Genomic DNA, 26,732 nt, shown 5'->3' with positions numbered 1-26,732 from the left:
TTTCTTCTTTTTCTTTTGAATTTTCTTTTTCTTTTCTTTCTTTTTCTTTTGAATTTTTGTCAGACTTTCTATCAGGATTGGTTCATGCATCTTCATGAATAGAGTTTGCTACATTCAAAGGTAAGTCAATTTTTTGAATTGTGCTTAAGAGGTCCCTTAGCATGTCCTTTTGCCATTCTTTCAGCAGATCTAAATTCAACTTGCCTCACTGGATCCCTTTAGGAGAATCATAAGGAAAGGCCCATAATAATCTTTCTGCTATATTGCATTAGAAAAGCTAAATGTTTTCCTTTCTTCCTGCTGCCACTATCTGCCTTGGTGAGGCTTGCTGGACACCCTGCAGCAAGGTCTGATGCCCCCTTTAATTCCCCAGAAGGCTTTAGCCAGGATTTTGGGGCCACAGACACAAAGGCACCTGCACAGCTCTGGGGGTCAGGATGGCCAAGCTCAGCTGAGGAGAGAACTGGCAGAGAGCAGTGGCACAAGGGCTCGTGGTGCAAGGGCTTCTGAGCTAATGTTTGAAGAAAGCAAGACTTGTTTTTTGGGATCCCAGATGTGTTGAGGCATTTCTTGGACTTTGAGAGCTGGTAAATGCATTTCTGTAGAAATAGCCACAGTGTTCTTTCCATGCCATACATTCAATATAGTTTCCCAAGGCTACCAAATCATGCAGATTTGTAAACTGCAAGAAATTTTCCAGTGTCAGAGTATCATTGGAGGTAATAATTGAATAACTGCAATTCCAGACTTCTAACTACTCTTAAGTAAACTGAGAACAAAATGAAAAATCACACACCATTATCAATTTGAAGAACTTTATCCAAAACCACAATTTCCATCTGATATTAACAAAACTTATCATTTTCACCATAGTAAAGGAATCAACCAGTACTAAGTACACATATAGTGAAAGCAGTCAATAACTGGAAAATAACATAACAGGAGCTTAAAAGAATACATTTCTCTTAACTAAACTTTCTAATTACACTAAACTTGGAAAAAACAGAGGGCATTTTTAAAATTGTTTTTCTCTTTACAAATAGAGCTCCACGATCCAAGAACAATGACTACAACATTAAAGGTTTTCCTAGAAACCAACCCATGTATTACAAAAACAATACAGAGAATCCCTGCAAGCCTCATAGTCTACAAAACAGCGTAGCAGAGAGAAAGCAGAGAGAATTAAATAATCAAGGATTATTAAGAAAAAGTAACAGTGCATACTAAAGGGCCCCTGTAAAGCTGCTTTACATGAACTGAAGAATATAATTTCCATATAACTGTGATTTTGCATGAAGAACAGATGCTTTCAAAAGTGTCGCTATTTAGCTTTTTTTTTTTGGGGGGGGGGAAAAAGCCCCAAATAATTAGGCAGTATTTGAGATAACTGAAAAAAACCCAAATGTAATAGGCTACCTCACAAAGCTAACTACCAGATTTATTTACATAAGCTTCACATTTCACTGAGACTTTGTACTCCACTCCTAAACTTCTGAACTTTAGAACTGGAAGAGGACTTAGAGAAAGAACAAATATTTCTCAGGTTAGGTACTCATACTACATAAAAATAGTGCAACTGTTTGCTACATTATATAACCTTCCAGCACATCTATCAAAATATTCAGACTTGGTTTTATTACCTTCTCATTTAAAAAAATACATCATTCTGCTTTCTTTCTTGCTTTTGATTAGGAAATTACAGACATCTTTACATTTAAAATAAAACCCCAGCAACCCACAGCTAGTCCTGCAAAGAGATCCAATGAAGCAGATGGCAGTATAGAAGAAATGTTATTAATGCAGTTGACTCCAGGCAGAGGCAAAGGTCCCTCTGGATAGAGCAGCGTGCAGGCTCGGGAACTTCAATCATCCTTAAGCAGGCAGCAGCAGAGACGAGTTTTAGGCTTAGACCTGAATCAGTTCAGTCTTATTTGTTCATCAGTGGGGGTGAACTCCTCAGGAAATGCGATATCACCGTAATGGCTGCAGCTCAGGAAGCTCCCAGAACACAAGGCTGCATAGCTCCCTCAGTTCTGGCAGAAGAATGCACTTTCCTTTGGGTACAACGGGATTTCTAAATGCTCAGTCTGGCTATAGCAGCTTGGCTGTGCATCTGAGAACTGCAGGTGTGATTAGATTTTAAGTAGTTTAGCACATTGTGGCTGTTTTTCTTTACAGAATAGGCTGCTCTTTAATGGCCCTGACCCCACAGTAAATCACATGGAGCTTTTCTATTCTCCTTAGGGCCCACTCCTGCTGCCCTCACTTTACCCCAAGAGCATTACCACTGATTATGATCTGCTAAAAAATCAGAGGACTTTGGGTCAGTAAGTGCTGGCTGCAGAACAGTGCAGTGTATTTACAAAGTTTGAATTTTTGAAAAGTAACTTTGCATTGTATGTAAAGTGACAACACAGTTACCAAACTCCACAGCCACATCTTGCTCTTCTGCTTAGGGGAAACACTATCTGATTTTATAAGGTAGATAACAATTAAGATTTTCTCCCAAGAAGAGGCTTTATGTCACTGTTCTTTGCCCTCACTGTGGAATGTCCTTTCTGATCACTAACCTTACTCTCAGAGGTCAGCCAGGAGCTGGCTACAAAGGGCTGAAGAACACTTGTGGCTTCCAAATGCTCACATGCTCTGATACCAAAGAATGAAGAGAATACAGCAAAGACAAGGAGAGAACTAAAATGAAGTCATAGAGACAATGTGATGGTGACAATGAGTTTAAAGAGATGGATGTGAGTGCATATCAGGGTAATATGGGAAGGAATGAGGAATGATACAGCCTAAAGGATTAGGAAGTGACTTTGGAGATGTGTGATTCTCTTGCTTGCTCCTGTTCTCAGCATCTTTAAAGTCTGGATAATAGTAAAATCTCCTTTGAGACCTACTGGCAGAAAACTGAAGATTAAAATGAAACGATGCTACTGTACAGATTATACTTGACTCATTAACATTCCTTGCTTAAGAAAATAGGGTGGTTTTTGCTTTTGCAGGAAGACTAAGCAGAGCTTTGGGAGGTAAATCTTACATGTATTCTAACACAGGAATGTTTTAGAGCATTTTCTACAACTGAAAATAGTAGCCTGGGAAAGATAGAATGGGTGGCACAATGTTCTCAGGAATTCTCAAAGAGAGGGAGACTATTTGTGCTCACACAAAAGGGCACTTGCCTTGCTACCAACAGCTAAAGTCTGCCTATGTCACTCAGGCAAAACTGCCTTCAGAGACGTCCTTGAGATGATTGTGACATGTTTGTGTTATCAGGATTTTCTTTTCCAGTTCATGGCTGTGTTGGTGTAATTTCCAAACCAGCAAAAGTAGATTTGGCCATGTTGTTTCAGTTGTTTCTGGGACAGGCCAGAATGAGATAAAATTTGTCATGCATTTTGTCCTGCAAAGGTAAATATTTCCCTGGAACTGCTTATGTAGGTAATTGGACACTTTCTTCCCTCTTTATGCCTGAAGAACCACAAACTAAAATTGGACATGGCTGGTCCATAGCTGTTAGGAGTTCCCTACATGTCCAGAGAAGAGCATAGTGATTTCATTTTCCCTGTTTTGTGCTGAAAAGATGAGGTAAAAGGCAAAGATGGGTTGTATGAGGAAACACAAAAAGTTAGTGTCAGATTAAAGGCAGTAGGGGACTTTAAGGCTCAGGATGTATTGACTGCTTTAGGATGCTCCCTGACAAGGGGTAAAGGGCTAAATGCATGTTAAATGCATGTATTGTTCTTGTTAATTGTTTAGGCACCTATTTTGACCGTATGGTGACTGAACAATATACCAGGAGCAATACAGCTAATAGAATATTGATCCCTGGCTCTTCTGTAAATAGAACAAATGTGCTTGTTTCCCCGAGGATTAGCAGGCTGTGAGGGGAGGAGGGACGTGCTGTACCTGGTGGTTCAGCTCACAGTCAGCCAGGGAGCCAGCAGGGCTCAGAGGGACACAGCAGCAGTTAATGAACACTCAGCTCTGCCTGTCAGAACCTCATGGCTGACATTACCACCAGGGACCTTGCTGCCCTTTCCTTCCTGCACGTTAATCACATGAAATCCAATTCTCCAGAGCTCCGAGTGCTCCAAAAGCACAGATGCATTTTGATCTGGGATTCTGATCTTTAGTCTATTTACCTCAAATGGAAATCACATTTAAAAAGAGCAAATTTCCAGATTCTACTCTGTGATTATCCACAGGAAACTTGGTCAAATTACCCTGGGTAAATGGACAGTGTTGAACAAAATTAATAACTATGAGCAGCTTGCAGAAAAATGTGAAAAGGATATTAATAACTGGATTTGCTTGAGAATAGCAAAATAAAAGCTTTTAATAATAGGCAAAATACCTAACGACTCATAGACTAGAGGCTCCTATTTTCATTTGGCCCCAGACACAAAGGTGTATATTTTTCTTTTATGTTCAAATGGGTGGACAGGGTAAGACAATAATGGCTGAGTGCTTCTATTCACTCTTGGTGGGATGCTGACTGTACTCAAGTCCTATTGCCAGTGAGGATTTTGGAGCAGAGATCGCATTACTTCTGAGATATCTATGACCTCATCTGCCCACTGAAAGGCTAAATACATTATTTGTAGCAGATGAGTCTCTCTGCTACTATTGTTGCATCCGTTTCAAAATTGGTTTTCCGGCTTTGCAAGTGTGTTGACACAGAAACACAGGTTGTTAATGCTGTGGGCAAACACAGACTCCTCCTTGCAGATAAAAATACAACAGGAATAGCTCTAGAAGGTTTGCACACACAGTTCTCCTTTCTAATGTGCCGTTGCACACACCTGAATAATTTTTCAGCCTTTAGTCTCTTTGCTGTGGTGGCTGCACAGCTGCTGTGTTGAGCAGCTGGATGCTTTGAGGAAAAAAATTCTTTAGAGGGAGTTTTATTATTTGGTATGGTGCCATAGATCCCTAGCAGCCGTGGCTAAAAGGGAATTATTAGGGCACCCCAGTTTGTCTCCCTTGTCTCATTGAAAACTTTTCAGGGCAAGTTGCTTCTTGTGTTTGAATGATGAGGTTGCACAAGAACTGGAGGTAAAACACCTCTAGAGGCAGAGCATATAGAAAGTGGTTTGCTTTATCTCCCACAGAATGAACTGCAGTCAGGATTTTCTAACTGCTATCTGTGCTAGACATTTTTAATTGAAGCACTGGTCAAGTGGAAGCCTTTTCTCAAGCTCATACACTAAGTGCTCAGCAAAGCACAGAACCCTCTTCTTTTAAAGAAAGGCTTTAGAAAACAGCTCTGGGGAATGTGTTTAAGCTTGGCTTCCTCATCATTCCTCAGTAAGTGACATCAATTATCCAGCTGCCTGGCTCCAAGGAACAGAGAAGCTACAGTGCTCCAAGTCAAGCTGTGTTGAGAGTTCAAGAGGAACCATACCTGTGAAACATCCACCACTCAGCCTCTGCTCCATTCCCCTCTGCAGCTTCTCTGAATTTAATGATGAATTAGTCCCCTTTTTCAATGATTTAATTTAAACCTTCACTAATCTCTCAGAAGAGAGAAGTGGTTGTAGTAGAGGAAGCCAGAACACAACATCCAGAAATACAATGTGCATATTGTCACTAACAAAGTAGAGCAGAGCTTGAACCAGCTCTGGCCACTGCAATTTAGGGATCTTCAATACACCTGACAATATTTCACACAGACACTCATGTGCAGTATCCTTGTACCTGCATCCTAGAACTAACTTCTTCTTCCAACAGAGAAGCTATACAGTTAGTGTGCAGTGTAACTACGAGGCAAGAAATGCACTTGCTGCTTGCACCCAACTTGCCATGTCACCCTGTCAAGCCAATTACTTAAATTAAAGTTTTGTCTGGCCCTTCTTGACAACACAGCCTCTAACGATGAAAATATGTATGATAATGATCTGGAATGCAGGAGATGGAACTCATTGTTTTCCAACACTCCTGCTATTACTATCAGTTTCACTTCAAAGTAGGGCATTTTCTTTGGGAAAAGCAACACAAAATTGTCACTTAGTTTCACTAGCAGAATAGTGGGTTTTTTTTGCTCTGTTCCCATTCTAATGCTTTTCTTCATGGTTGAAGAGTTTAGTCCAATGCTCTGGGAGAGAGAAGAAAACATTGCTAATTGCACTAAGATTAATATTCTAGGAAATTTAAGCAAAGAACTCCACTGGCAAATTCATTAGGCAGCAGAATAATCCCACTGGGAAAGTACCATTGTGTCAAACTGGCTTTAGTCATGGTGGAAATATTTTGCTCTTTATGCAAAAATGATTGCAGGATCTGGCCTAACTAGATAGCCTGCAGGAACAATGAAGACAAGTCCATCAGTAACTGATATGATTCCAAAGGCAACAGAATATCAGAAAATGGTTGGGTAAAGTACATTAAGCAATATTTTGATGGATCCTACAGAGCAGACCTTGTCCTGCACAGTTTTTCATTGGAAACTTCTCTGCAGCTTTCCAACAGCTTCCCTTCTGCTTAGCAAGAAGAAAGAGGGGTGCAAAAACAAAGAAGGTAGACCTTTTAAACAGCTTCTCTGTTTTTCATTGTCCTGTGACTATGAAGGAATTAATAGCTATTTTAGGAAATTAAAATCGTATTTTTTCTATCATCCTTAAGACTACAGTTATTTTATTGGACAGTATTTGCTTTCTTTCCCTCTGATCTTCCAGAACTGGACTTCTCAAACTTTTTCCCAGTACAGGTCTTATCTGTCTTCAACCATCTTCACAAAATCCTGCCTCCAAACAAGGAAATAACAACACACATAATGAGAAGCTCATAATTGTTTTTCTCAGCCTCAAAATAGCCTAATTTATTTTCTCCCACTGCTAGCTCTGATTGCATCTTTCCTAGCTTTAAAGGACAGTTCATAGAGAGAGAAAAAATATACACAGTGACTGCTGAGTGGTTATAAATACTGATTTGGTGCATGCTGCTTTGATACAAGTAACTGTCCACCAGCCCTGCAGGAAAATGGGTTTAAAGAGAAAAGTTGAAAATCCAAACCTCTCTATACATTCAGCAGCTCATAGCCCAGCCTCAAGCTCAGTGGCAGGCAAGTGTCAAAAATAGTCTCTGTTCCTGCAGACAAGGCTTTCTGGAATTAGGGTATTAGCTACATGAGACAGAAAACCCAGACAGTACATGCAGACACAGAAGAAGAATTTGTCTTCTGCTCTCAAAGTGCATACATTTTATGTATTGTTGCTTAATTTTTACAGGGATGAAGGAAGATTTCCAGCAGTGGTGATTTTTTTTTTTCTCTCAAGATTTTACAATCTCTCAAGCAAGGAAGGCTACAGCTTGTCTTGAAAAGATACAGCTCTTGAAAATGAACTGCCTGTGGAAGAAATGCAGTAAAAATGTTGCCTCTCAGTGGAACAAATCCAAAGGATAATCAGAGTCATTATCTAAAGCCAGATATAAAAAAAAAAAAAAACCCAACAAAAAAAACCCAAAAAAACTCTTCCAAGACCCTCACCAGAACCCAGAGTTATATTAATACTGAGATATGAGCACATCTGACACTTAGTACCCTTGTGTTGTTTCTACCCTAGGACATACCTGACTCTTGAATTCACCCCTGCATAAGCACAGAACCTTTCTTTTAATTTTATCCTTCTCATAGACATATTCATTATTAATTAGGCTTTACAGTTTTCCCATCATTCTTTCAGTAAATTAATAACCTTACGAAAGCACACAGCTGTTGTAAGAAATCTGGATTGCAGTCCAATGGGATGAGAAGTGTGGTATTAGGCTTTTGTTTCCTGGAAGGGATGCATACACAAACCACTGCAATCTAATACCTTTAGACAGAAATGGGAAATTGTGCTGCTACTCTGTTCATCATTTTCTCCCCTGAAATTCAGAGGGTTTGCAGAGCAGCAATAGCTGTGCCTCCTCCTGAACAGCAGGCAGGTTCAGCATAAATTTATTGATTACCAGGTCCAGTTACTGAAACTGGAAGGCAGCCTTCATCTGCCTGTCATGGCTGTGAGACTGGTGATTTTGAATAGAGCCCAGGAGTCCACAGACATGCTGAAGACCCACACATGATGAACTTGGACTTCATCAGAACCAAGCCAATGCCAACCACTTGATCCATCAAGGAAATTAAGATGTCCAGAAAACAATTTCATATAATGTTATACCACAGTAAAAAATGCACAAAAAAAAAAGAAGCTGACAAACTGCAGAAGAGCTGCTAGAAAAATCTACAGTAAAAAATAAGCACTTTCTATATAAATATCTCTCTGTATTTACTATACCCAAGTTGATCTCTCTTTTATTACATTTCTATATAAAACTGGTATTGGCTCTGATCTCAAATAAAGCTCTCACTCCACACGACTTGCATCCAAACTTTCTGCCATCAAGACTTAAGATGATTAACTTGCATTTAATTTCCATGACTTAATCAACAAAGTCTCTAGTTATATGTATTTATATAGATATACATGTATATATACACACATACATACATACATACATACATACACATGACAAATACTGTTGAAGGTTTCCTTTCTTCCAGTGTTTGTAGTGACAGTCATCCTAGAAGGTGAAGGCATACACCACTCCCACAACCACAATATTTCCAATTGTTGCTATTATTGCAATCCATAACAAAATGGCATCATTTGAAGAACGGGATGTCTCTTCTGGTGGATTCTGCATGGAAGAAGCTGCATGCACGTTGGCTGATGAGTTAAACAGGGAGTACTCTGTACTAAAGTCCTCGTTGGGTGAGTCCATAAAGGCTCCTCCCATAACAGGAAGCTGTGAAGAAAAACACAGCAGAATCAGACTGAAAGCTAATATCTGTTTTTGCATTGTCTCAAAGTCATTATTAAAGACTAACCATTAGCTAATTGCAAAATTACTGAGATTTCATGTTCATGGTGCTAATCTGTCTGGAATATCACATTTCTACCATTTCTGTTGGAATCAGTATTATTGGAAGAAAACCTACATATAATACATGCAATATACAGAAGAGCTAGCATGCAGGCTTTGAGTCAGTGTAAGTAATCATATACATTTAGAAGAGATACCCATATACACAAAGCACTCACAAAGCAGAATTTGAGTTGATAGCAACAGGATTGTTTTGTGTCTACCAGCAAAGGTATCATGTCACTGCAAGATATTGCACAAGCACAGTGGGCATCTGATGCACAGAATTTGTTCTCCTCTTATGCATCACTCAGAAGCAAACTCTTGGTTTACATAAAGATCATGTAAAGAGTTCTTACTGTAAAAGAGGTGGAGTGTACTCAGTGCACTAACTTCACTTGCAAAACACACCATGGCAACAATCCAGGATTTATAAATCAATACAATGGAAAACTTCAAATTGGATTTTGAAAGACTCCATCACAATGCAGTAGATAGCAGATTTCTAAAAGTTTTCCCACACCAGACTTCTTCTACTGGGAAGGACAAAGTTTCTTTGGTGCTCTTAGTGGATTTTTCAGCAGTACCAGAAAATGTTCTGGATAAGATAACAGTTACTTGATACACTATGCAAAAGATAAAGGAAGAAGAAACTGTTTAACTATATTCTTTTACATGTTCCAATTTCCTTCCCAACTTCATCCTAGATCAGAACACGTATTCTTCAGGGTTCAAGAACTCTACATCGTGGTATAAAATTACATCCTTCTGCAAATGAATAGATTCCTCATTGAGGCAAGAGTAGGATACCTACTGCAGTACGAAGACCATTTACAACTAAAAAAGGCTCACACAAAAGCTTTTTGCTTGCATCCTTGTCCCTTGTATGTTTGGAAATGCAGAGTTGTAAGAGTCTCCCCTTACTCAATGCAAGCTCCTAGTCTCATGTAAGTACAGGACACTGTTTCAGAAAATGCTGCAGAAGATCTATTTCACGTATCTATAAATAATCAGGACACAGGTTTCTGAATATCCTGTAAAAAAACATGAGCAGTGACGGTATGGTAAAGTCCAAGTCTCTGCAGTACTCTGTAACCAAACTCTGTGAGGACTGTAGTACATAGGTAGACCAAACCCATGGATTTAGTGGATAAAAAAACACCCAAACAAAGTCATATCTCTAAATCTCTCTGCCAAAATTCCATCATGGCATTGATGATTGGTTTGGTCTTGAGCAATGACATCAGTGCATCCTACCTACATCCCCCTTTCAGACCTGGTAGGAGTCCATGGCTTCAGGGAAAGCTGAAAAACATCTGGGAATATTGTCCTTAAGAAACACCCTCACTGCAACACCAGCCAACCTTTCCTCCCTGGTTTCCATACTGCTGCTATCATCCTCCAACCTTTAGACACAATCTCCTGTTTTACATCCGATTAGTAAGTGCCTTTGGGGTTTCAGTAGAATTTTTCACCTTACTCAATAGGATTCTCTTCTAGTCTAACTTCAGCACTACTGCTGAAGTCACCACAGCCTATGAATAACAGAGGAACAAGCCTGGCCTTCCTTCAGCCATATCACAGAAGGCTGCTATACCTTCAGCCCTAAATTGCCCTGTCAAATACCCACTGGGCTGAAAAATCACCTCTTTTAGCACCCTGTCCTTCATGTCCTGAATCACATTTTGATTCTCTCAGTAACCTCTCCCTTTGGAATCAAACTACACCCATTCTGGCTATGTGCAGCTGTGCTATGGAGGCTGCTGAAATGGAGAGCATGTGAGGATAAACCATCTCTCCTCTCTACACTGGCTGTAAGCTATAGACAATACCAAAGACTTTGAGAAGTCTGAGAATGAAGCCATTTTTTTTGCTTGTCATGCATAACGTTTTACAGAGATATAAAAGACAGGCTCTTTTTCAAAGCTGACTGCTGAACAAATTTCATCTGTACTAGAAAATATCATGTCACATTCAAAATTAAACAGAGAATGATGAAAGACTACAGTGGATATGTCATGCTACCTAATCCACATTAAATAAAATTATCTTTGATATCAGATATGATTAGACAAAAGCAGTTTATAAGAAATCAAGCAGAAAATTGCAAAAGTAAAGTTGGATATGTTCTCCCTGCATCACAGATTTTTGCTGGCAATTTCAACACAGTGTAGTTTAAAAGAGAGCAAAAGCTTCCATTTCAAAAGCTCAGCTTGATGTTCTAAGTCCAGTTCCACCAGCCTTTTTTTATGTATTTGTATTTGATAAGGAAAGCATTTCTCAGTTTAATCAAGATGTCTTTTTATGTAGAGATTGCCATAAAAGGCAGTTCTGACTTCAAACAGAAGTGTATTTATGCAGTGATGATGCCATGTAACAGCTACAGAGACTCTAATTAAACATCTCTGCTCCAAGTGACAGGAATACATTTACCATACCGGCAGCAAAATGCTCAACCAGAGGTGCTTGTCTCCTTAGCAAATCAATTCAAGTTGATTTTAAGGCGATCAGAATTTAGAACAGTCAATTCTGCAAAATCTTTCAACTGAGTCATCCCAAGTATAGAGGTACACACACATGTACCTCCCAATACAGTGGGAGGTCATAAGCACTGTTCTGGTGACTGATACCTGGGTTTTGGGTCACACATCCTGTGCTCTCAATGAGTTATTTGAAATGACAAGCTTCCACCCTGTTAGTTCCCCTGGTGCTGTCACAAAGCCAGGGAGCATCCATGTATGTACAGCACAGCTACACAGCATGCTGCAAATTATGTCAAATCTGAATCTCCTTGTACTGTCTAAGGCTCAAACAAGCTGTCTGCACCATCTGAGGGGAGCACATGGTGAAACAGCTCATCTGAATCTCTGAAAGGCTTGGGGTGACCTGGTGTAAAGCACTGACATTCAGCACCTGGCACAAGCTCTTTCTGTAAGACTGACTTCCATTTTTTCTGTTTGTAGGTCAGTAGCACTTCACCACAGATCTGGAAATAAAACTTCCTGCCAATTTCCCATTTGCAAAAACAATCTCCTGCTAAATGTGCATTCCCCCTTTTCACTGCTGCAGCAGCCTCACATAAGAGCACAAGGAACGGCCATATGGTGTCCGAGAGAAAGTCCATCTCCCTTGGGTGTTAGCTCCAACAGTGGCCATACACAGATGCTTAGGACAGTAACAGCACAACAGGAGAAACATGTCTGATACTATGCCTTAATAACTCACAGCTTCTGACTGCTTTCAGCTTAGGAAGTTCATAAGCTAGACAATATTGCTATGGATTTAATAACTTGCAAAGAATCTTGCTACCATGAATTTGTCCAGATTCTATCTGAGCTCATCTGAAGCTGAGCATCCTTCTCAATCTGGCCCTTGGTGCCACTTGACAGGTAGGGTTGCCCAGTGATTAGAGTCACGTAAATCATCCTTGGGAGATATGCCATCTCTCCACGAGAGAGAGGGATGATTAGTATCAACAGCAATCTATATTTTTGGTAGAATAAATTCAGTGAAATGAATCTTATCCTCAGTCTTGATGTCTTCGTTCTCCTTTAAGGTACGGTATCTTCCCGCTGCAGTCTTATTTGAGATTTTACATTAAAGACTGTGAGACCTCCAGACCTGCACCACTGGGAGTTGTGAAATGCTTGTGATTAAGAGTAGGCCAAGGATAGAAACCTGCAATGCTCTCTGTGACTGCTCTGTTTTTCTGCCTGTGCCTCTGCAAAGCAAATATATACCCATTTACATCATCCAAAACCTTTACCTATGTCACAGCCATCACACTGACCTGCAGTCTGTTTTAGCCTCAGAGAGTATTTCTAGTTCAGGCAAGGCAGCCACCCTCCTCAAGTGCACTGGATGAGGAGGCCAGGGCAAAGGGTTAACTGGGACACAGGACAGTGAGGGACAGGACAGGAGCAGATGGCGAGGGGTAATGCTGTAGCACACTGTTTGGAAATGAAACTCCTTTCCTAGTGACTGTGTTGACATTGTTAAGTAGCACTAATAGTACATTGCTTGCTAAATGGCTTCTGGGACTGGCAAAGAAAGAATTGAAATCATTAAATAGCAACAGGCAGAAAACCAAACAGCAAAATGTCAAGTGGTAATGAGAACACACACGGTGCCGAATACCTCCCACTGGCATGTTTTGGGGTCATGGGGAGAGCAGGCCCTTGAGCAGTTCTGTGATACACTTTCTAGTTAGCAGAAAAATCCTATTTTATAACCAAATTGATTCACAGGAATGAAAAACAGCATGTCAGGAACCAGTCACCGATACTATGACAGCATTCTTAAGCAGCATCATATAAAATCCATCCCTTAGCAATAACATTGCTCCATTTCTTTGAGAATTGGGTGTCTGACATTTTTTATAGTCAGCTAGAGAATTGTGACACTTGGCTGCTGCTACCTTGTTGGGAACCCAGGTTTGGCATAAATATTTGAAGGCATAGCTGAATCTTCTAGTGAGAAACTAAGAAGCCGCAGCAGCAGCTTTAACAGCTCTGCTGTATCTTGCCCTGGTCTCCCCAAGCATCACTCCAGGAATGGGATGCTAACAGGTGAAATGCCACCACAGCTCAGGTGTTGATTTGTAAAATCCATGTTGCTGCTTCAGAATATCTAACTTTCCAGTGTTTCTTTTTTTTTTTTGTAAATTCTAGATATCATATTTTTACAAGATGGTATGATTTGAATACATAAAGTGAAATTATTATTTCCTTCTGCCCTGGTAGCATGTGACCACTGCAGTGCATATTTGCGTCTGAAAAACATTCCACCTGCAGTCATAAATTAGTCTAACATAGTTGCCAAAGACAGGAGCAATGTATGGGTCCACAAATTCATCATAACAACATCTTAATTAAGCTCTTTTAAAATAAATGTTTTTTACTAAAGAGATACCTGACATGACCAATATTCTGCCCACAGTAATTCTTGTGTCTCACAGAAAGATGCATATATATTCTTCTTATCTAAAGCACACACTGTAAATGAAGATGTCCTATTGGCTAGTATTGATTTGCAGGTAACATCTGGAGATTCAAGTTCTTCTGTTCAGTTTGCCAGAATATTCCCTACTGTTTAGAATGCAGACTGGGTGCACAGTGATGGTCAGGACTTGTTCTATGTTCACTGCAAGTGGATTCTTTTGAACACATTAAACCCACACAGAAAATTAACTACTACCTAAGGCAATCCTCCTTAATTTAATTAAATATGTCTAATTCTGAAGAGGAAGATCCATGAAAATGTTTTATGCAGTTAGCTTCAAATTCTCATTTTAATTGATTCAGATTCCTTCTTCACCTGAAATCACAGTCTTAGGTTGACAAGATTAGAAAAAATAGCTGCTTTTTTTGAAAATACAGTTGTCAAAATATTCACCCTACTAGTGGCAATGGAAGATTTTCACTCCAACACGGAGGCATCAGGATTTCACCTGTTATTTTAATCTTGTTAAAAACTTTCAATTTTATAAATCTCTGCTTTTCTTCCAATCCATTCTATTCCTAGGACTCGTGCATTACTTCTTCCACTGCTTTCTGTTTAATGCTAGGCTAGATACAATGTCTTTGTCCTTTTAGTTGATAGCACTGTTCAAAGTTGTTCCATACCAACAGTTTCTCAGATGCTAGAGGTTTGAGCCTTGCTGTTGAATCACACACCCTAAGATCTGCCTTGATCAACAGATGTCTAGATGTTTAGGAAGGAATAGCCCAAGATGTTCCCAGATGCTGCAGCAGACACTTCAACTCTGAGTTTTGCTTTTGGCTGTAGGAAGTGGTTGCCCTTAACTGAGGTATTCCCACGAGGAATTGAGCTCAGCTAGATCAGCTGGCCCTAAGCTACTGCTTTTATGAGCACAGGTCCTGTGCAGGCTGCAGCACCTCTCTGTGGAAAGTTCCCCTGCTGAATCAGCTGCAAAAAGGAGTGTAGACAACTGGCATGAAGATAAGTGAAATTTTCACTCTCACAATTCTGCATAGGTAGCCTCCAAGATACCCTAATGATAAACACGTTGTGATTCCACTCCTGCAATTTATGTCTGCTTAGTGCCTCATTGAAATAGCTTTTTTATTTCAAAGAACCCTACGGCTTTTAAATTATTATTCTCGACCAACTGCTGTTGGATTTCATCTTCCAAGTGCAGAAGACTGAGAATAAAGAAAAGCCTTTTTAATAAAAAAGTTGACAGTAGCTGACAAGTCTCAAAAGGATACAGAGAAGTTTCTCATACCACCCCTGATCCCAAAAGTCCCTCCTCTCTTTCCAGCCAATGTCAGCAATTAATGCATCAAGGAAAAGAGCAATTGAACAAAAATTCAAATTTCTATGAAGAAGCCACAACTCTAAGTCACACATAATTTATATTTTGAATATGTATACCTTAAATTGGAGGGAATAGTGAATATAACAAAAGAGTGCAGGGCAGCCAAGCAGACTGTGTTTTAAACTATCTGAATGTCTGTGGAACAACTAAAAAAAATGCAGCACTAGCTGACCTTTTATATGTAATCCAACTGATGTTAATGTCCTATTGTGGGCATCACAGTGGGGAGAAGATGTCTGGCCCCCAGGTACAGTTACAACTTTCATGCTTCCAGGAGAATATGAACATGAAAGAAAAATATAAACAAGAGAGACCCTTTTGAAAACAGAAAGGCAAGCATTTATCAAAATGGAAAACCTCAGTGGGAGGCTATAAAACTAACCATCAATGTTATCATCAGTAGGAACTATTAAAATCTGTTTACAATTTCTCAAAATGAAAAAACAGAGGACACTTCACACCATGTATAGTCATACTGGGAAACTCAGGGAGAACAGGAATTCCTTTAGAGATAAGAGCAATTTGCAGAGCTGGAACAGTTTAACACAGAACGTCATTTTGGAAGAGCTTCAAACAACAAGTCTCAGTTTAAACTCTATTAATACGTGAACAGAAAGAGATACTGATTATCTCACTTACAGCTTCCAAAAGTTTTGGCATTCGTGACTTCAAAGCCAAACTACAGGATTTAACTGGACTTAATTGTCTCCTGTTTTGATCCAGGATGGCAATTTCTTTCTGGTGTCACATTCCTCTATCACAAAACCCATCCTGAAGTAAGTAAACAAGCAAGCAACCAAGCAACCAAAAAATAATCTTGGAGGGAGAAAAACAACAGTACCTTGGCATAATGTTTTGATGTCCCAAAGGATGGCTTTTCTCTAAGGATAGAAGGCTGTATCACTGACAGGAACAAGCACACAGCTGTCCTTATCAGTGGCAGTCTCAGTTCTTATGCAGAGAGTGAGTGGCTTTCCATGTGCCAGAGGAGTAATGCAAGAGTAACACAAGCTGATTGTAATGGCATTTTGTATCTGCTGAGAAAAAGGCATTCCCACCATAAACAGAAAAGCCACATTATAGGCTGTAAGTGGAAAGTCAAACAACAGAACTCAGGAACAAATGTATTGGAAAATAATCGAACAAATCCTAATCCCATTTCTCAAAGTGAAAAAGGGATGCTTAGATCCTTCTTCCACCGTAATCTTTGCAGCCCTATTAATCTCTGAGAAAATGGTGATCCTCATTATCAATTTGGTGATGTGGCCAAGATTCTGTGTAGCAAAGAAAGAGACTGACCTTCATATTATTTTGATTTTCCTTCTGCTCCCTCACCCTTAGCCTAACAAGATGCTTAAGCTGTTGTCCAAGGGGGGGTGTGGGGGGATGTGTGGAGAGATGGGAATTGGCAGCCATTCACAACAAGGGAAGCAATGACACAATTTCAAAAGTAGAACTAGTTTGAGATGAAAAATTGTTTAAATCATTAGACTTCAGGCATGGGCAAAAGTAACAATTTTGTAAATTGCTGTATCCTTCAGTATTTTGTAATTAGGATGCTTTTCACAAACACTGAAATAATTTTAAGGGCCAGGTGTTAGGAGCTGGAACTAGGAGGATGCAGCATTTTGGACATCATATTATTCCTGCAGAGGAAAAAAATAATTGCATAGAAATTCCTCCATGTTGCACATGCTGACCACTGCTCAAACCAAAGCCCAGGAGCAATAAAAAATCTTGCATGTTCCTCCAAACCCTGCTATACAGCCCATGAAAAATTAATTGGCTGAGATTTAACTAAGCCATACTAACAGGCTTAGCTCTATTTCATCAGAGAAATTACTTATTATTCCATGTAGACTCAAAAGCTTTCAAACCTTCCTAACTATAAATCTCATGTATCTCATGTTACACGGCGATGGCTGTACTGCAAAGACAAGCTGGGATACATTTATCTATTGAGAGGTAATTACTGCCAGTGCAGCTCTGCTGTACCTAATGATGAGACATAAATGCCTAATTTTCAGCATCTTTGAGATAGCACCTAGAACCTATCTTCAAATATGGTACGAGTTAGGTCACTGTAATAATGCAAACACACTGGGAAGAATATTGTTCTATGATGACTTCCAGCAATTAATTCTTTCATGGAAAATACTTGCAGGCATCCAACAAAAAGCCTCAGAATGAAAATTAAAACAATTTAAGAGATTCAACTTATTCCATAAAGAGTATTTTCCTTAAGCTTATATATTCTATCAGAGTCACTGAAAAAACAGCAGAGAGAGAAAACTGGTAACAATGTGTGCAGTATTATTTTGGCTTTGCAGCATTCTTATCCAACATTTTTTCTATTAGTTTTTTCTTTCTCTTTAATTCTTATGTTGCATTACATCTTCACAAACAAAAGAGTAGGGAGGGCTGAGGCATGCTGAGAGAATATTTGAGGCATCTCTCTTATGCCTTATGTAAAGTTATTTTTGTAACAATTTTTGCTTGCATACTTGGCACCTAGTTCAAGATACACAAGAAGCCTGAGAGGCAACAAAGTATTCCACTTGAGATAGATAAAAAATGGAGAAAAATCTGACACAATGCTAGTCCTCTTCATGTCTAGAGATGCTAAGGGTAGCAGCCAGCATAAAGAACAAGCAAAATAGAGAGCTGCTTCCAGAAAGAAAGGAGGACTGCCAAATGGCCCTGCTGCATGCACTTCATTTGATGGAATACCAACATGTGTCAGGCTGGCATCCATCGTGATCCCATCAGGCAGATCAGCCTCAACATATGGCTTGAGCAACCTACAGACTACACATTCCTCTCAACTCATTCTGTAACTAGCAGCTTATAACTAAAGAGGCAGAATTTGCTTAAAAATTAATCCTTGCATTTTTGTCTTGTGAGTGAGCCAATCACACATTACACAAGAGAATAAAAATTGGAAGGTGAAATAATGTTGATGATTTCCTAATTTCTAGTATTTGAAGAGTAGTATTCACTGGGCTAAGAAAAGTTCCATTTAACATTAACTAAAACCTCAATCACATGTCAATCTTGAGTTCTTAAGAACTCAGTGCTACCAAGCAAGTATTTCAGTCATCTTCTGAGATTTACTGTTCCCACAGCAGAGTCCAAGGAAGAGAAGCAACATGTGTTTCTCTTCCCCTTTGGTGCAAGATCAGCAGCATGACATGAACAGAATTCATAACGACTTAAAATAAGCCTGGCTCACTTTGCTTTGAAGCAAAAGACAAGCATCCATATGGGACATTTCACTGCCTCTTTGAGGGGCAGAAACCTTCATCTGTGTGAGAACAGCCAGCATCAGAGCCAAATATTCCATATGTTCTCACAAACCCAGATACCCACAATCCAGGTTTTGCTTGTGTTCCAGGACCATCAAGGGATGATTAAGTGTGGCTGAACTAGACAGCAGCTGATGACAGCTTTATCATGCCAAACAAACACAGAACAGCCAAGCCATCTGTGTTTGTGTGCTTATGTTTAAGATTGTTCAAACAGTTCAGAGCACATTACAGAAAAATGTAATAAATTATGTATTGATTCTCTCTAGATAAGCCTGTGTATGTATGTATAGGCAAAATAGCACTCCTTATTGCCTGACATACACAAGATGGGTACAAATCAATGTTTAATTTATTACACTTCTATTTGTAATTCAATACTTGCACTTTGAACTCTTGGGGCTGCTCAGGATAATTAAAGCCATAGATATGTAACAGTTTTCCTCAGGAAGTAATGTTTTCCTACTCAAAAGCGATTTCTGTAAAAGCTTGTTCGGTTATTCTTGTGTTATGGAAGGCTGAGCAGGGAACAAAGAAAATAAAGTCAAAATGTATTGTATTTGCATTTTCTTCTCATTTCACTCAGTAGAATATGAATTATGGAATCACTGCTGGTCTGGAGAACTAGAACAGTTGAGAGAGAAGTGATTTGGTATTCTGATGTGCCTGATGGAAGATGCAAGTTCACACTCCCCTGGTGTCTTAGGATCTCGGGATGTTTGGAGCAATATTTTGAAAGTACATAAACAGGAGAAAAATGTTATTGTCCATGAACTTGACAGCTGTTCCTGAGTATGCTGAAGTTTAGGTACAGAAGAAATCCCCCCCGCTAGAAGAGTGCACCAGCTGAAAATCTTTCAGGTAAAAGGCTTTGAAAAGTAATCAGGAAATGGGCTGGCTCCAAGGTCAGGTGGGCTTCCTCCAGAGCCTGAGAGCCAGAGTAAATGCACAGACTCCTCTGCAAGCTGAAGGTCAGAGCCTTCTGAACTTCAGATGGTCAAAGCAGCAAAGCAGCAACACAGCTACAGGATACGTTGGTGCTTTAAGAGACAGGTTCACACTGAAGCAAGACACATGCACCCATGGAACTTTAGACGTTTACACATGCAATTTTGTGATGGCATCTTGCACCTACAGATGCAATTTTAAAATAACCCATCTGGCCAAAAGCAGTCTAAGACTGAGAATAATTATCAGCTATGGGAACACAAAAAGCAAGGTGAAGTATCAAGCAAGTGAACTGCACCAAAGTCCAAAACTCTTGCTTTTTTAAACTCTTAGTACAAGACCTACAAAAACAGTTGGAAAAAAAAAAATAATAAAGCCTGGCAGAAGCACAACACTCTCAGCCCCAGGAGATGTGCACATGCATGGCCGTGCAGGTCCCAGCCCTTGGCTGGGCTCTTCAGTCCAATCTTATATATTCAGATAATGAACTCCCTGATTTAAATTATAATACTCTTACCCATGCTGAGGTTTTATTTATGATCCCTCTGAACTCAACTTAATTAAAATATCACCATCTCATTTTATCAAGGCAGCAATAAGTGTACCATAAAATGATTAAATGATGGAGGAGACAAAAATTGGAACATCCACACAGATTTTCACCAAGGAGCCACTGGCTCTGAAAAGAGGTGCAGCTCAGTTAGCAACAGAGTTTGGTATCCCTGCATTATTCAGTGCAGACTTAGAAATTAATGCAGCACCTGATAAGGGAGACTTTTTAAAGAAAAGTAACAGACAAAGCAAATTTTATTTGACACAGCCCTATAAAACTCTGAAGGTTTCTGCATCCTGGGGAGAAAGAGGGTTCTCCCTCACCCAGTGTCCTGACAGGTACCCATATGCCACAGAGGGACCTTCCCCAGCCACAGGAAACCTGACTTGCAGCTCAAGCCTTTTTCAAGCTGAGCATCACTCATCAAAAATCCAGCACAAAAATATTTTTTAATATGGGAGTCGTTCAGTAAAACAGTGCAAATATGTAGTACTTGCAAAAATGCAAGCATTCCTCTCATCTTTAATCATTTCTATTTTGAAATGCTGGATTGAAGATCTTAATTTCAAAAATATCTCCAAGAGACTTGTGCATCCCACGCCACCATTCTGTGTCTTTCATAAATAAATCCATAACACAATGAGGCACTGAGAGCTTAGGAAGAAAATTCACAAAGAAGAATTATTACAATGGATGCCAGAAGAAACAATTGAATCCATCAGCAAAAAACCCACAGAGAGGGCTTAATTCCACCTGGTTTCCGCTTCAGAGCAGCCTCTTCAAAAATATTCTCAAACTCATCATTCCGTCAAAAGTGGGTAAATTTAAGGATTTAAATTGGGCACGAAGAGATCCCTTGATAAAACAGCTATTGCTTTCTATTGGCAATATATGGGAAGGTAAGTACATAATCTTAAGGCTGTGCACACAGTGCTTATTTGAAAATCTGTACAAAAGCTCAAAAAATTATCTCATTAGGTGCTGGAATATGAACGTATTGCCTACTCTTATTTAAGGGTATTTCCTTACTTATTTCCTACTCTTGAAAAGTTTCAGAGTTGCAGTAAAATCAAAACATACGTATAAAACTAACGACCCAGACCTATTTTAAATGTAACTAAATTAACAAACTAGTAGTAACAGGAATAGAAGAGAAAAATGAAAGGATTTTTCAAAAGTAATTATAATTTCTTTAAAGCAGTTCTGCATTTTGGAAGTGCCCTGCAAGATAGGAGTATCTTGGAAAGCATAGTCAGAGGGATAAAGACACATTAGGTTACATAGAGGTGACCATAATAAACACATGACCATGTTCACTCAAGATAAAGTGAAATCACGTTAGAAAGTTCAAAACATTTGAAAAAACCAAAGTTTTATATGTATTTGTTGCTAGGGCTGAACTCAAGACAAATTTTTATAGTTTTTCCAAGGCCTGAGTAAGATCTTTGCAACATGGATGCTGCTTTGAGTGTTTTCCTCCTAGCACAATTCAATACCTGAAAAATTGTCCCTTGAAAATAAACTGGAAACCCTGCTGTGAGACATTTCCCGACTAGGAAGACTACATCATTGATCCTTGCATTGCATCCTACCAAGTACCACTTACCTAAGACACTACATATTTATTGTCAAGTGTATAGAATTAATTACAGAATAAAACCCCATTGCATCCACCCTGTTGCTCAAAGAGCATAATGGAAATAAAACTGATAAAATGCAAGATGTCCAGATTCAGAACAACTTGAAAACAGAAAGTATTCCCCTTGGAAAGAACTTGAACATATTCAAGAAGGTAGAGTTTCACTATTCTGAAGGGAATCTCTGAACAAATTTGTTTGATACATACTGTAATACAAAACACAGTTACATGAAACACATATACAATTAAAAAATGCAGCAAAGTCAAACCCCTCAGAAGGACCTCAAGAAATGTCCCTGTGATCCCTAAAAAGGACTGGGTCCCAGTAAATAAAAGAGCAAATGCAGCATGGTTAAACTTTAATTATATTTGGCTCCCTCAAAACAGATGCTCACAGACAGATTTCTGTTTCACCCACTAATGACTGTCATACACAATCATGTCACTGTTTTCAGAGGGCTGCAGGGTTTGCACGCTCACAGGCAAAACCGACAAGACACAGCTAAAGAATATTCACAAAATCCAACACCCTGCTTCAACCAACAGGGATGTTCAGCCACTGCAACAGAGGTAAGAGAACCAGACTGTGCCATGCTCTTTCAGGAAGGGGAACAATTGTCAGACCACTGGTGTCTGTTACAACCTCTGCATGTAAGGGCAGTGGCCCTCCTCACTGTGCTTGGGAGGCAACAGTGTGCTGCTCCTGTTCACCCTCTGCTCTGGAGTCCTGGATCACCACATACTCATGAAAGGATATCACAGTAGTGATATGAAAAGACAAACACAGATAGGCAGGGGGTCAGAAGGAAGAGGTGCATCACAAATATGTGCAGGGCTTCCTTCTGGAACATCATATGTGCCTTGGGTATTTCACACTGTGCCAGAGTAAACCCCCTCCCAAGAAATCTGTTTTTCTGATTCCTTCAGATATGACCCCCATAAGGTTTAGTGCGGTCAACTTCAGCTTTCTGTTGCACAATCTACAAAAAATGTGATGGGAAATGGAAGCACTCATTCCCAGCTTGAGGCTGTGTCTCTCAAGCTTGGGTCTTACCAGCTCAGATGAGAAGCCATCAAAGTGGAATTTGAGTGTGGAGCTTGAGTCTGGTGCTATGCAGCACTGCTGTCGTGAACCTAATTTCATTCATTTTTATTAAAATCAGTTTGTTTTTCTTGCAGCTTAAATAGAGAAGTAAGAGGAAACAGAAACAAACACTTCTGTCCCAGTCCTTCCCTTCTGGGGGTGGACAGAGCCCTAGTGTGACTACACACCAATTCCTACATGCACATTAGGGTCACCACTGAGTTTAAACATGTTCTTCATGTACCAGGTAGAGATCAGATGCCACCTGTGTATCCCAGCTTGGCCCACAGCAGCACTTTCCTCCCCACAAGGCACTAAATTATTCCAGCACTGAGAGAACAAAACCAGTCCAAGGTGAAAGCAGAGCCTAGATTTTGCAGAAGAGTAATCTTCCACCTCTCACATTCCATCATAACCCATTTCCCTCTGAAATCTTGTAGTGCAAGCACCATCTGTTTCCCCAAAGGGAAGGTGCTTGCTCTTTGAGGAATGTAGAAAAAAACGAAGTTTTTGAGAACACCACAAGTACCCCTTGTACATACTCCCTGTAAATCTCACCAATACCCATCCTTTATATTTCAAGCTTCTTACAGTTGTACCATAAGAAAAGAAAACAAGAAGGAAAATTAACAATTCATCCAATTTTTGATGATCTGATGGAGAAAAAGAAGAAATAAAATTTCTAGAAAGCACAACTCATGACTGAGGAAATATCATTGGGTCACTCTGGTCATTAGAATAAACCATTACTTTTCAATGAAAAGAATCATCCATATTGTGTTGAAAAAACCCTTATCTACTACTTGGAACCAAGCCCTGGCTGCCAATTGATTGTGACCTAGGAAGGCTCCAAACAAGATGGGCTTTGAGCCAGAATCTGTTCACATGCAGAGAAACATCAGCAAAACCAGCCAGTCAGGATTTGTGTCACAAGATCTGTGTTACAAATCTGATTATTTGCACAATGAAGGAAGAAGAAAAAGGAAAAGTGGAACTAATTTTCTTTATGGACTTTAATCTTCCCCTTTAATTCTTATTTGAAGTTCCTTCTTGCCTTGTCTGCTTTGGTTGTAAGCTCTTCAGGGCTTTTTGCACATTTTCAGTGTCCACCACAAGGTCAGCTAATGAGTCTTTAAAACATTACTAGGGTCCATCTCACTTCCAATTCCAAAACTGCCTTAATTCTTAATGGACTAGTGATATTCTGATGTTAATTTTTAATCATTTTCATCTACAGCTTGTTTCACTATTCTTAATGAACCAATGGCTTCACAACACTGAACAAACTCAAAATACAGCAAGCTATTCTCCTGCTGGAAGAATAAAAGTAAAGCCAAAGGCTGATTTTGAACTTCTCACCAAGAGGCTAAAATACAGGGGCATACTCATTCTTCTTTTCAGAAAACACAGTGGCTTTGGTCAAAGGCTGCTTGGCATTCTGGGGCTGAAAAGTGCACAGCTGACCCCTGCTGCTCTCTAGTTAAAACAGCAGAAAAGCAAAAAAATGCAGCATTGCCATCTGCCAACTGTACTTGGTCATCCACAGACAGAACAAGATGAACCAATATGAGTTGACAGCCTTAAAATATTTATCTGATCCATATTATTTTCATCTTAGGCTTTCATTTAAACCTGAAATTTAGATGATGACATGTTTCTTGCCTTTGCAGAAATGCAGACAAGATATTTTGCACATGAAAAGTTTGACATTAGCAAAGTGAATTATGGGGATATTGATGTACTCTGATTTCTCAAAAGGTTACTGTGATTTTTTTGTTGATTAAGAGACATGATGTCACTAAGATAAATACTTCAGTTGCTATTAACATCTCCTAGTGACACATCACACATTTTTACACAAAATGCTGGATAACATAAGGAACGGTTACTTCCCATGTCAAAGAACAAAGTCTGTGACCTTAATGATTTTGCTTTGCATTACAGTAGAAATGTAAATGCTTGATTTAAGCAACACTAATGCACTATTCTTCACAGTTCAGAAATCAAGCATTTAAAGGCACATGTAAGAAAGCTTTTATCAGGTGATAACATTTACATCTGCTGGTCATCTTGTTTTTTCAAGTCAAAAAGATATGAAGGAAAAGAAGCTACCAGGGAGACTAAATGCAATTTTAATAAAAAATGAACTGCTATTTTATATCATGATTTCAGATTATTATATCATGACACAAAATGATGAATGATAGATTCATGATGAATCTGCCTCTTTTCCCCATAAAGATACTGAAAGTGAAAAGAAATTAATCTGAACCAAACAACTGCTAACTGGACCCAAACCACTCCAAGTCTATCTGACATAAAACAGAGAGATGCTGATTTCAGTTCAAGGTGATAGCCCCTTTCTAGACATCCTCATTCATATCCCACACACAAGATCTTTCTACCCCCTCCAAAGACATGGAGTCAGCATAGACTGAAATGCTTGTCTTCAGGACTCATGCATTTGTTGAAAATACAAGACAACCTCATCTTTCACACAGCCAACTACAAACTCCTACTGGGTGATTTGAACTTGTTGCTCAAAGGACTTGGTTAAAAGATGGAGTGAGGGGGTGCAGAAAAGCTACAACAAATTATCAGTTGATAATGGAAGGCCTGGAAAGGGGAAAATACATTTTTAGTCCACCTTGACCTATGCTTATAAAGACATAATTTCAGCGACAGGATGAAAAATCTGAACAGATTAACCTGAAATGGACTATGCAAATGGAGTCCTTGTAGTGCAGTGATGCATGAAAACCGGATCTGAATGCATGCTTTGGAAATCAGGATCTGAAAGCAGATGCATGTGTGATGGCACAAGAATGTTTTTATCTCAATTACTAAAAACGCTGCACTGAGGGAAGAGGGCCATGCTGGCAGACAGCTGCACACAGATGTGAGCAAGCTGCCCTTTTCCACTCACAGGGCTGGCCTGGGTGCCCAGGAGGACTGCCCGACCAGCAAATGGAGAAGCACAGGAACTCAGATTGCTTCAGGGAAAGGAAATTTGCACAAATAAGGATATCCACAAAGCAATGATTCCTTTCTGTCAGCTTCACTGCATTGCTGCTGAGGTGAGAGCATTAAAACTGAAGAGCTAACAGGACTTACCATCACTGTAAGCAGCTTTCGGAATTGTTGTCTAGTTATCTCCATTATTTAAACTAATTAATAACAAATTACAATCTCTTTATTGATTGTAATTTTAATTGATTGCTCTTTTATTTGTTTGGCTTAACCTCTGATATGAAAGACATTGAAGAAGGTTGGCTAAAATGAGATATATGCAGGCTGCTGTTAGGCTCCTCTGTAACCCAGCTCATTGCTTAGAAGAAAATGGCACTATTACCTGGAATACAGCAGCTGGATGATAAACAGCCAGTGACTATGGAGCATTTCTTGAGAGGATCATTGTCAGGCTGACAGCTTCACACATATATGCTCTTTGTGTGAAACTAAATACAAGGTTGAGGACATGCATGGGAAAAGGCAGCCGTGAAATATAAAAACTGATTAATGGATGAGATCATGGCAGATGGAACAGGTGATATTTTGAAAGGAAATACAGAAGAATGGATGAGATGGTTGACACAAGTGCTCATTTATTACATAAATGCTCCTCATTTGAGACAGATGAAGAAAAGGCCAAACAGGATCTAACAAAACAATTGCTTGCTTTTTTGGTTACCAATTTCAAGTTTCCAAATCTTCATAGCACTTCCAGCTTGCTCTGCATTCAGCAAAGTGCAGAATGCACATCACTCCCTTGTTATTTCCTCAGCTTATATTTTTCTTTCCACAGTTCTATGCAAAGCTAATTTGCCTTTTATTTACGGATTCTGAGCAGTTTGTGGGCACTGCACTCACGCTGACTGCTCTGCTGCAGCAGCAGCTATCACCAAAACACCCCTGACACTGCCTGCAAGACATATTAGCAAGTGGATTTATATCTG

The 26,732-nt window shown here is 39.5% G+C and overlaps 1 protein-coding gene across 2 annotated transcripts in view; it reads right to left on the bottom strand.

Annotated features, from left to right (window-relative positions):
* Positions 1–798: 798 nt before the first annotated feature.
* C5H14orf132 (chromosome 5 C14orf132 homolog) overlaps positions 799–26,732 on the bottom strand; it is a 40,986-nt gene continuing 15,052 nt past the window's right edge. For both annotated transcript variants that reach the window (XM_021549666.3, XM_077783970.2), the window contains exon 2: positions 799–8,790. In XM_021549666.3, the coding sequence (XP_021405341.2) occupies positions 8,566–8,790 (225 nt within the window). In that variant the 3' untranslated portion in view covers positions 799–8,565. The remainder of the gene's footprint in view (positions 8,791–26,732) is intronic.

This window comes from Lonchura striata, chromosome 5, assembly GCF_050655825.1.
Source record: "Lonchura striata isolate lonStrDom1 chromosome 5, ASM5065582v1, whole genome shotgun sequence".
Lineage (NCBI taxonomy): Eukaryota > Metazoa > Chordata > Aves > Passeriformes > Estrildidae > Lonchura > Lonchura striata.
The sequence above is the reverse complement of the archived record's forward strand: the minus strand, read 5'-3'. Positions and strand labels throughout refer to the sequence as shown.